This window comes from Lacerta agilis, chromosome 1 (genome assembly GCF_009819535.1).
Source record: "Lacerta agilis isolate rLacAgi1 chromosome 1, rLacAgi1.pri, whole genome shotgun sequence".
NCBI lineage: Eukaryota > Metazoa > Chordata > Lepidosauria > Squamata > Lacertidae > Lacerta > Lacerta agilis.
Genome location: NC_046312.1, coordinates 71,834,338 through 71,846,454, shown reverse-complemented (window position 1 = coordinate 71,846,454; position 12,117 = coordinate 71,834,338). Strand labels below are relative to the sequence as shown.

Here is a 12,117-nt window from a genome sequence, read left to right as displayed (position 1 = left end):
TATACCTTCCGTAATAGAGGTTTCTGAAATTATAGGAGGCCTTTTCTATTCTCATTCTCTAGGACAGGGGTCAGCAAACTTTTTCAGCAGGGGGCCGGTCCACTGTCCCTCAGACCTTGTGGGGGACCGGACTATATTTTGAAAAAAAATATGAACAAATTCCTATGCCCCACAAATAACCCAGAGATGCATTTTAAATAAAAGCACACATTCTACTCATGTAAAACACCAGGCAGGCCCCATAAATAACCCAGAGATGCATTTTAAATAAAAGGACACATTCTACTCATGTAAAAACATGCTGATTCCTGGACTGTCCGCGGGCTGGATTTAGAAGGCGATTGGGCCGCATCCGGCCCCTGGGCCTTAGTTTGGGGACCCCTGCTCTAGGATAATACAATACCCATGTAGGGGGGAAATGAGGGGGGTTGGAATGGAAAAGTGAATAAGGTGAAATAGCCAAGGACATGAGATAAATATTCAAGAAGTCATAATGATATTACTTATCTAATGTTCAAAAATGCAAGAAGAGTAGTTTAAAATTATACGGAAGAGAAACATATTGGTCATGTGCCTTACTTGCTAGAAATATTTTTAATACCTGTTTTCCTGTTGTTTAAAGATTAACTGATGCAATTTTGGCATGGATTGCATTACTGCCTCTCTTGACTTTCTTCCTTTCTTTCCCGGTGTTCTGTGCACTGTCTCCCCTACCCCTCCTGTCACCTGTTCACTCAGTCCGACAGCATTCCTGGTCATCCTTTTCTACAGAGCAGCCATCTCCCAGTTCTCCCCCTTCTCCAGGTAAATCTTGCATCTCTTTGCTTCATTTGCTCAACTCTGGGCTTGTAGGCACTACGTTTCGCCCATTACAATTTATAGGACAGATTAGGGTTTCCTTTCTGTTCAGAAGATAGAACTATACAGTGGTACCTCGGGTTACGAACTAAATTTGTTCCGGAGGTCCGTTCTTAACCTGAAACTGTTCTTAACCTGAGGTACCACTTTAGCTAATGGGGCCTCCCGCCGTCGTGCGATTTCTGTTCTCATCCTGAAGCAAAGTTCTTAATCCGAGGTACTATTTCTGGGTTAGAGGAGTTTGTAACCTGAGGAGTTTGTAACCCGAGGTACCACTGTACTGAAGATACAAAGCTTAAACAAAACCAGTTGGAGATTGTAATTTACTTCTCGTCTTAAACAAATAAATACTGACTACTACTAGGCATTTATACTGAGTTGGATCCAGACTTACTCTTTTGCAAATGGAAATGTTGCTTCTGTTATATTAGGATTATGTGTTCTTTTTATGCTGTAAGCCACTTTGAGCATGGTTTGAACTGTGGAAAGGCAGCATACAAATAAAATTATGTATGTATGTAGAAAGTACATATCCAGTCCAGAAATAAAACAAAATAAAAAACCATCAAAAGGAGCATAATCATTAGATCAGAGTATCTAGTCATGAGAAAGCCACCAAGAATAAGTGGGTTTCCAAATCTTTCTGAAAAACTAGTGTGGTAACTTTATGGAGGTTTACTGGACGTTCCAGAATCATGGACCCACCAAAGAAAAAGTATTCTGCCTTTTGCCTACCAGCAAGTTTAATCTTTACCTGCCTGTTTCTTTTTTCACAGTGAAAAGAAACTCTCCATTTTTAGATGCAAACACAGGACCATTCATTAGGACTAACAGCTTTGCTGATGAACTCGACCTGGAAGGTGAAACACTGCTGACCCCAATAACTCACATCTCACAGTAAGTCACAGATTTCTGAATTATGCTATCATTTGCTCCAGACAAGTTCAGCCAGTACATGCTGTAAGCTAAAATATAACCCCTAGATCAACCTTATATTTATTTATGTAAAATCATTCTGTGTAGAAATTAATGTATGGTGCCCCGGTATCCATTTAAAAAGTTATCCATTCTGCTCATGGAACAAATCTGACTTTTAGGTCACATTGCACCTGATGGATAGTGTTCATTTTAAGCAAAACATACTGCATTGGTTATTGAGTTAAGAGATATGCATTTTACTTTTAACTAATGCTGTGGATAACTGTACGAAAAGTTCTTAGATGGCACTGTTTTTTTGTGTTTAGGGATGTGTCATGTTGTGCCTGAACTGCTAATGCCCTGTTTGGACATTTCTCTTAAGATCTGAACTGTGTGAAATTATTCCTGTTAAAATAGCAGTGATGTGGTATGGAGAATAACAGCACCATTGCAGTAGTACTCAGATTGAATCCACCTGTTGTCCAGAGAGGTGTCAGGACATGTTGCGGATTATGAGGGTCTGCATAAACAGACTTGGCTCAGGTGTGATCAGATGAAGATCATTCCTAGCTTCCTATTAAATTCTCTATGCAATATTTGGTGTATTTACTGTATCTTATTCTTCCTTTGTATCCTTGTCAGTGTCACCAAACTCTTATGTGTTTTGACTATACTGTACTCAATTGTGGCTTTAGGCACGATCCCTGGAATGTAACCCTGGCAGGCTTACTGTGTAACTATCCATGTATCAATCTATATAGTACACAAGCACAGAAATGCTGGCATATATAGTTATACTATAATAAAAACAAAAGTGGGTTTTGGTTACAAATAACTTTGTAAAGAAAATTACAACTTGACATAATTAACAATGATGATTTATTTCCCAAGGGAATCCATAAACAAATGCTTTTTATGCTCTTATAACTGTGGCTTCACGCGTTTCTTCCTCCCAGTTTTTCTTTTAAGTAGTCTGTTTTGCTGGAACTCTGTAAACTAGTAGCTCTTAAAATTTAAAAGGTTGCATTGGTATAATCCTTCATGCAAGCATTCCAAAGGGCTCCATAGTACATATCAAAAATATCTAGCCAATCCATGTAAACCAATTAGCATGTAAAAGTCAGATCAAATGCAGCTTCAGTTCAGACTGTAAAAGTGACCCATGCTCTATAAGAGACATATCAGCATGAAGAATATTTTATAGCCCAGCTGCATAACACTGTAACTCCTGGTTAGAGAATGAAGGACTTTGGAACCAGAAAGAAATGTGCTGTTGAATCTTGGACTGTAGTGCTGCATATAAATTAATATGCCCCAGGGGCCATGAAAACGAGCGTGTATGAAAGAAACTGATTCCATAACCGCAAAGGCGTGAGTAAGAGCCGCTGTGTGAATTGCAGGCATGTGCTTGGCAAAAAGTATCCACAAACAGATTTCACCTGAGAGCATAAAATTACTTCTCTTTGACAGGCAATATAAATCACCTGGCAAAAATATTGGTTACCTACTGTACTGTCAGGAAACTTTCTTGGTAAAAGTCAGATTAAGGAATGTGTTTAAAATCTCTGTTTTCACTTACTTGGGAAGGATGGAGAAACTCTTGCAACTAGTACTTGTCTGTTTCATCACAAGTACGTCAGGAATATCCCAGGGGTCCAGGAGCAGTAAGCCAGCAGCAGCCTTGTGAAAATCACACTTAGTTAAGGGTTCTCTGGGGTTTCCCTAACTCAATCATGGCCATGTTTATGAAGCATACATCCCTGTCCACATCAAGAAAGGTGAGACAGGAGGTAGATTCATGATTAGATCGAATGCACTGCTGCAACAAGAGTAGGGGCCAAAGCCTGATTCGGTGCCATAATGTGTGCTGCTTCACTATGATGTTGACCCCAATCTCAGCAGCAGCATAATAGCTTTTGTTCGCACTGGTGCACCTGCATTTGCCTTCTAACTGCAGCCAGATGCAGCAGTTCTTCTTTGATGCATGGTTATGTCTTGGATGTGTGGAAGAACCTGCTTTAGCTAGCAGCATGAATCGGTGAGCAAGAGCAGAACTGGTTTTGCTTCAGGGCAGTATCACAGATGTGTTTCTAAGCACAACACACTTGGGATCATGAACACACTCTGAGGTCGCTTCCAGATGACCTGTTTATTGAGCATTAATTCAGATTTGTTTCTGGGGAGATCTGATTAGGCCTGCTGTTTTCAGAGCGTTCGTTTTGTTTTGGTTGTGGGGAGGCTAGATAGCTTTGTGTCAAGCAAATGGTACCCTACACTTTCCAGTCACTTTCTTTTATCCCATGTTTTGAAGAAGCTGGTTTGTTGCGCACCAGCGCCAAATCAAATTGGATTGTGCAACCTGAATTTGCTGGTGTGCAATTGGATGCTACTCCAAAATAGCAACAGTCTGGGAGAACCCTTTATGGCCTGTCCTATACAGAGGACTCCTGTTCATCATAGAATATTTGGGGCATCCTCAAAGGGGGAGTGTTTCTCTGAACTCCCATTTCCTGATCTAGCAAGATCAAGGTGAGGAGGAATGCCAAGATACAGTATCCTTTGTGGTGATGTAAACTGAACCTCAGTCGGAGTATCAGTCACTTCCACTGCAGTTGGAGCCTTTGACAGATGGGAGATTTATGAAAGGGCTTGCAAAGATTTGTTCCCTTTCTGTCAAATTCCCAAGAACCATACAATCGCCAAATAGGTTTATTTATTTAAATTTTGGGGAAAGGGAGGTGGCAGGTTCATCCTCCCCATCTGACAACCCTCAGGTTTTGTCAGAGTGCCAATAGTGCAGAAATGAGAACAGAGCTAGAGCTTTAGGAAGTATAAGGGACAGTGGGTGGTATCTTCCCCACACCCAATAGACCAACAATATCTGGTCTCCCGGGTTATAGTCCAACACTTAACAATTAAGCCATTTATGCCAGTTTATTTAATTTACTGCAGGAACTTACATTTCTTCTCCATGAAAAGCACTATTACTGCTTGTGAGGATCACATTGTGCTAAGTGATTTTCCATTCCCAGATCCAGGTCAGCAAGGGGGGCAGGTGACCTCCCCCTGGTCGAAGGCAGGCAGCAACCTTTAGGGAGGTACGGCTCCCATCCCACAGTTCTGCTCCTGCCTTCATTGAGTACAGCCAGTCACCATTAGCTCTCACTGATCTCCATACACACACACAAACACACACACACACACACACACACACACACACACACACACAATAGCTTAGTTGGGTGGTATTTTCTTTCCTCATTCCATAGGTATAGTTTTCCTTCTCTTCTGCTTCAGTTTACTTCACCTGGAGCACCTGCCTAGCCTCTCCTTTCCCACGCTCTGCATTTTCTTCTTTTTAGCCTGGGCACTTTTGTCTTTCCTCCCTTTCCCTCTCAGTGAAGGGACGGGAGAAGCAACCCAATTTCTTCCATTCTCAGAGTGGGAATGCTGGAGAAGCCTGGCGGGTCTGCCGCACTGCATCACTCTTTTCATTTTGGCACGAATGCCATTGTCCGGCTCGGATTCAATCTCACAAAGCTTCTTTTTAGCATGAAAACCATTTTCAAAAGAATTGTGTGAATTGACTAAGGAGACAAATTAGATTTAAAAGATGTTCCCTGTTCATATGTCAAATGGGTGCATTGCATTTCCTATCCCTCCGGCCCCTCCTGCCAATATACCTTTTACTAGGCACTACAACCTGACACATACACCTTAGCCAAGGCAGCATTTGGCCAGAGGGTCCTGCAGAAGGTCCTCCTGCCTTAGCTCCTACAGCCTTAACCTGCCCTAGGGAGGTTAGCTATTGTACATCCCTGCTGACCTGGAACTGGGAATGGGAATAGGGAGAAGCACAGTTGCGCTTACCTGAAATGTAGTTTTTCCATTCCCAGTGAAAAGAAGTCAGCAGGCCCCCACCCTAGGTAGTGGGCTGCAGGAATGTTTCTTCTTCTTCTTCTTCTTCTTCTTCTTCTTCTTCTTCTTCTTCTTCATCTAGTTACACAGTTGAGGTTAGTTGTAGTTTGGATTGGGAAGTAGGATGTTTTTATTTTTCTTGAGCTTGGCAAGTCTGTGCAAAGTGCATGATGGGAGCCCCGCCTCCCAAAAGGTTGCTGCCTGCCTTTGACCAGGGGGAGGAGCCATCAACCCATCCTGCCGATCTTTCATGGGAATGGAAAACTACATTTCAGGTGAGCACAACTGCACTTTTTCTCTCTTTTGCCATTGCAGTGTTTTTATTACAGAAGACCCCTGCCAAGAAGGATAATTATCTAGCCCTTTTAGAGAATACACACCATTGTACATACGCCAACTATTTGCAAAATCTCATAGCCAAAAAGATATTGGGTTTGTGACACTTCGAGTTTTGTATATACAATGGCTGTGCCTTTGTTTATTCCTGGTAATTTGATTATTAAAGGGGCCTCTTTCACCTTTGTGATTTGGAGGCAGCTTCTTAGTTTAAAAATACATTATGTCCAGAGCAAACATTTGTAATCTCTGTGGTGTGGAGGAATCCTCATTTGTGCTGACTAGATGGCTCATATTGTAAATGATTCCTGCTTTTATCTTCCTCCCTCATTTCCAAAGGCCCTTGTAAAGTCTGAGCAAATACAGCTTATTCACTTTCAAGTGGTCAGATATAATGACTGACCTGCTGTCACCACAACTCTGTTTGCAGGGCAGCTAACAACATTTAAAATGTGATTTGCACACAGACAACTTGATGGTTAGTTGCAGAGAGGAGTTGAACAGCAGCAATCAAAGCAAGCATACAGCCAAAGATCAGGCATGAAACAACAGTTTTCTGATGTGTTACAATCAAACTTGTCCCTCATGAATCCTATTTCCTTCTGTGCTAAGTAATTAGATCTTTGTCACACAGTATTCCATCCTTTACAGACTTTTAAATAAACAACCTTCATCCCCACCCGACCTAAGAGGCAGGGAAAATAAGAAACTATGGTAGTAGTATACCATGTTGGCATACAAATTATTTTATTATTATGATGCCATTACTATTGCTTTACATGTGCCTTTTAGTTCACATGTGTACATTCTAGTCTAAAAACAATATATTTGTTGTTTTAAATTGTGGGTTTTTTTTTAATTGTTCCACATCCTGAGATCTCAGGATAATGGGCAAGCTCTAACTATTCTATATGTAATATAATAAAAGCATTTAGAGGCTAATTGCATTTAGCCACACACACACACTTATGCTTTCCTCAGGACAGGAGCTATGCAAGCATATGTGCAGAATAGGGGAAAAAAGAGATACTGTGCTAAGCTGGCCATTGGGTGGTTTACTGCGTTTTCATTTATTTGTTTGGCAGAGAATGAATTGGCAGAGGACAGGCTGCTATCTTTAAATGCAGGTTGGGGAGGGGGATCTGGGCAAAAAAAGGAGGTTAGGAAACCATACTATAATCCTCCAATAAACGATAGTGGAATATTCGAGATGGGATTAGTTTTCATGCTCTGAATTAGTTACATAGCAATGGCAAACACTGACATGGCACATTTACAGGCCAACAGAAGAGAATGTTATTTCCTTTGGCAAATAAAACAATTAAAAATACACCTTGTAGCAGATGCATAAACTTGTATGTTGAGGTTCTTCTACTTTAAAGTAGTAAAGACAGCTGCTGCTTTCGTGCTGCAGATTACTATTAGATTCCTTGTTCTCCATGAGTTGGTTTACTTGACTGATGTTAAGTAATTAAAGTAGACTCCAGCTGCTTACATATTCAGAAGCGCAAGGCTCATCTAATGCAAGGCCAATGAGCAGCTGCCTGTGCCCTGACTTTATCCATGTTTATTTTGGACACCACACAGAGCAATAAATGCAAATGCAGGAGTTGGGATGAGAGATGATGCCCCATATTTATTTATTTCATTGAATTCTTATCATCACTTCTGTAAATTTGTCTTTTGACCATACTATAATTAATACTGGGCATTATGTACATAGCATTTTATGTAAAATATTACACATAGTAATGTTGGCAGCTAATATTCCAAGAGAAAGTTTGCTGCAATCTTAAACTACTTATTATAACCTGATAGTGGGTTTTTTTTTTTTTTTTTGAAAAACGGAAAACAGGTTGTAGGGGGGATTTGAAGCAGAGAAGCAAAAATATAAGGAAAAAGCTAAGCACCCATCTCCCTGCATCTTATCTGTTCCATGTTGCTCCCCTCTTGAACCCGTGTTCCTTGCTTAGAAAACAATAACAGCATTTGAGTTTGGCTGTGGCATGCTCTCAACTACCTTAGTCAGCTGGATCTAAACATTTTCTTCAATGTGTGCAAGATAATCAAAACCCTATGGCAAAATTTCCTTACAAATAAATCAGCCAAGTTTCTAGAACTGAGGTTCAAAATAAAAGGTTCAGTTTATGGCTACCATGCATTCTGCTAGATGTTTTTCAAATGTAATTAACTGGAGGTGATATTGTAGCAACAATTCATAATCTGCATCTTTAGTTTTCCACCACACAAAGTATCTAAAATAAAAAGCTTTGTGTGCTTTACATTTAGGATTGACCTCCACTATAGGCACACATTAACTGCCTAATGAATGTGAAGATTCTTATCAGAAGATGGATCTGTGCAGTTTTGGTGGGATACTTTGATCTATTAGTGTATATAAATGTGGATTGGTTGGACCAGTTCCCCCAGTTTGCAGCTCATTCCAGAGAACTGTATATGCTTACCTCTATATATAGCTTTCTGGTGCAAAATTAATGTTTCTCATTAATTTCAGTGGAGGGATTCATTATGTGTACCTACATGTGCACCTCTCTTCACTGTGAGCTAGGATTGGTTCCTTCCTTTGAAAGAAGTGAGGGAGCTCTTTCAAGCCCACGAGTCACCGGTACGGAGTACCAGCACATCTTTTTGTTGCCCATGGCAGACATCTTGGTCTGGCGCCCACAGCACTTTTATCAAGATAGCAGTATCACCACCTCTTTTATTTTAATAATTTTGTAAAGCACTGCACACCCCTAAGCTGCAGTGCAGTGTTAACTTGTTGTATTCTGGCTTGTTTTCTACCTCGTTTGCTCATGATTTATGAGGTTTTCCAAGGCACTCATTAAAAGTCCACCATATGAAGTTATGACATGCAGGAGTTATGGGGAAACGCAACTGAATAATTTGCTAGGGATATATTGCTCCATTTCATTAAAATATTACACAGCCAAAACTGCTTATCCAACCTAGGTGATAAGCTTGCAGTGACCTTTTTCTGCAGCCAGTTTCTGACCCAGAATTCCTTGTTGAATTTGGTTGGAATGAATGAGCAAATCACACCGCAAGCAGCAGTTGCACTCTTGGCCCTAGGTAGTTGGCCTCAATTGAAATAAATGGGGAGCAGCTACTGAAGGGTAATAAAGCTGTAGTGATTTTAGCAGTTATTCTGAAACCATCTGCTTTTCATTTTATAAATCTAAACCAATCCTGCCCATATCAAATTTTAGGCGCACATTTATAATAATATTGGAATGCATTTTACCCGCACCCTTTGCCGTAATGGAAATGGTACTTTTATTAATATCATGATCGTTTGTAATGTTCCTTGCTTAAAAATAGGAAGTGCTTTAGGAGATTTCAGTGCTGCACAACAGTGTCCTTTTTTGCAGGGGGAGGGGTAGAGTCTTTATCCATTAGATATTTTCATAGTCTTATTTTAATGCTATCTCTCAACAACATTAAATTATTAAATCATTATTAAACCAGTTTCATTTTTTAAAAAATAACCTGAACCAAAAAGTAGGTAATGGCCTTTTGGACCATTTTTGAAACTCCCAGAGGCTGCACATCACAGCTGGAAATACCTTTTGCTATGAAACTCAATACTGGTAAAAACGTAGGCTTCTCTCCAGAGAAGTGTGAAGGAGAGACCCATGTGTACAGCAGGATTTTTGTGGTCATTTTTTGAACAGTAGTTGCACAGGGGGCAGGTCTTTGGAAAAGAGCAACAGAAGTCCTGCTGTACACAGCCAATCCCTGAAACATCTGCACAACTGCTTAGTGGATAATGGTATTGGTGCTGGTGCAGACATAAGCTTGTATATTGTGTTGACATGGAAAGAGTATAATTCCTCTAAACCAAAGCCCCATACTTCTCCAAGTCCATCCAATTCTTCACCTTGAATGACTTTGCTGGTATAGGAAGAAGAGGTGTCACCTGAAATCTGGCAGGGCAGGAGGAGGTAAAAGACTGCATTTAGGTTACCTGAAACATTCACCTGGGAGAGAGCTTTGCAGATGTGCCTTTCCCTTTAGGAACTACATAGTGGAATAAAACTGAGTAGGTGAGAAGCAGAAATGCTGCACTGAAGCAGCAGCAGTTCTGAGTAACAATGGGTTTTGTTTACCATAATCTCTTTATCTGCATGTTCAGACATAGGCAGTTAAAGGAAAGCAGTTAGTGGCGGCTCCATAACTGCAGAATTCTTCCCAAAGATTTGACAAAATCTGAGCATCTTCCAGAAGCACTGAAAGGACTTTCAGAATGAAACTGGATGGCAGTCTATCCCTCAGTTCTAGTTCATCCCTATGATGATGTTACCAGGATGGCCCCAGTGGTGCCTAGTTATTCAAAAGTTAAGGCAGGAAGCAAGAGGTTTGTGACACCAGCAACCTTTACACTATTACTATTGAAATTCAGATGTCTCCTTAATTGATTGATTGATTGATTGATTGAAATAACTCAGGCTCAGCAAACTTTTTCAGCAGGGGGCCGGTCCACTGTCTCTCAGACCTTGTGAGGCCTGGACTATATTTTTTGGGGGGGGATGAACAAATTCCTATGCCCCACAAATAACCCAGAGATGCATTTTAAATAAAAACACACATTCTACTCATGTAAAAACACGCTGATTCCCGGACCGTCTGCGGGCCAGACTTAGAAGGCGATTGGGGCCAGATCTGGCCCCTGGGCCTTAGTTTGCCTACCCATGACCTAACTGTTCAATCCCGAATCTGTACTATATAGTGGGTGCTGGTGCCACAGAGGCATTGCTGCTTTGCTGTGGAAGATTCAGTCCTCAGCACCTCCGTGTAGAAGTGAGAAAGACTCTGGCCCGAAACCCTGGAGAGCTTCTGCCAGTCACAGTTGATAATACTGAGACAGATGAACCGGTAGTCTGACTTGGTCTTAAGGCAGCTTCCTATGCCCCTGGGATAGAGAATTGGAGGCTTATTTTTGCAGTGTTGTAAAGGGAGAAGTAACCGATTTGCTCATAGGGAAAACTCATTACAAAATTCATCTTTTGTGTATTTTCTGCAAAGTTTTTTTTTAATTATTTAAAGCAGCTCAGAATATTATTATTTTAGAGAAGCTGCATAGTGTCTGGATGCAACTACTACAATGACATTTCCCAGGAATAGTTTCTCTCAAACTACAGTCCCATCACTATTATTTCTATCTTAGTACAGAATTTCTAACTATTAGAAGTTTAGAAATTAGCTGAGCACAAATGAAAAAACCCCCATCAGTTTCTATATAAAGCTTATGAATCTATCTAAAACCAAATTGGATCTAACATAACACAAGGGGGCAGTCCTGTCATGCAAGAGATTTTGTATTTAAGTAGCCCTGGTGGATAGATGAATTAGAGGATAACAAGATGCTTGTTTTCAATCTTTTTTTCATAAAGAGCAGATTCATAGGGTGGAAGCCAGCCAAAGATTCAGCAACCCAGTCACCTTTAATGGGAGAAAGTTAAGCACATGCTTAACTCTCCCACACAAAGAAACAATTTTAAAAGTGTGTATCCATGCAGCTACAAACCTGAATACAAAAAGCCTTTAGCTTTAAAAACCAAGTGGCACACAGAATATTGATTTTGTGGCTAGTTTCTGATCAGGCTGAATGTGAGACATCTCTCTGTGTTTGTGTGCGGTTGTTGTTGTTGTTGTTGTTTGGATAAGGTATGCAAAAGCACCAAGAAAGAGTCGCTTCTGTTACTTTTGTTGTTATTTGGTAGCATTGTGCTTCTAATTGCTCAGAAAAAGCCAATCAGGCAATGCCCACTATGAATCTTGTGGAATGTAGGAAATAAGTGAAATTCTAAAATTGCTTTTAAGCCCCAGGTATTATGTCCAAAGGGTAGTAATAATATTTTAACTGGACTGAAGTCCTCTCACATTTTAGTCTGAAGGCTTTTAAAAGCCTGTTGTGATGCTGTGTTAAAGGTTACTTTGATTTAAATCATGCACACCTTCTCTCTCTCTCTGTGTGTGTGCGTGTGTGTGCGCACGCACACACTGGGTCTCTCTCTCTCTCACACACACACGCACACACACACACAAAGAGGGAGAGAGAGAGAG

The 12,117-nt window shown here is 40.6% G+C and overlaps 1 protein-coding gene across 1 annotated transcript in view; it reads left to right on the top strand.

Moving 5' to 3' along the window:
• The window catches only part of KCNQ1 (potassium voltage-gated channel subfamily Q member 1), a 276,868-nt gene that overhangs the window by 92,537 nt on the left and 172,214 nt on the right, over positions 1 to 12,117 (top strand). The window contains 2 exon segments of the mRNA XM_033173022.1: positions 739 to 804; positions 1,635 to 1,755. Coding sequence (XP_033028913.1) covers positions 739 to 804; positions 1,635 to 1,755 — 187 coding nt within the window.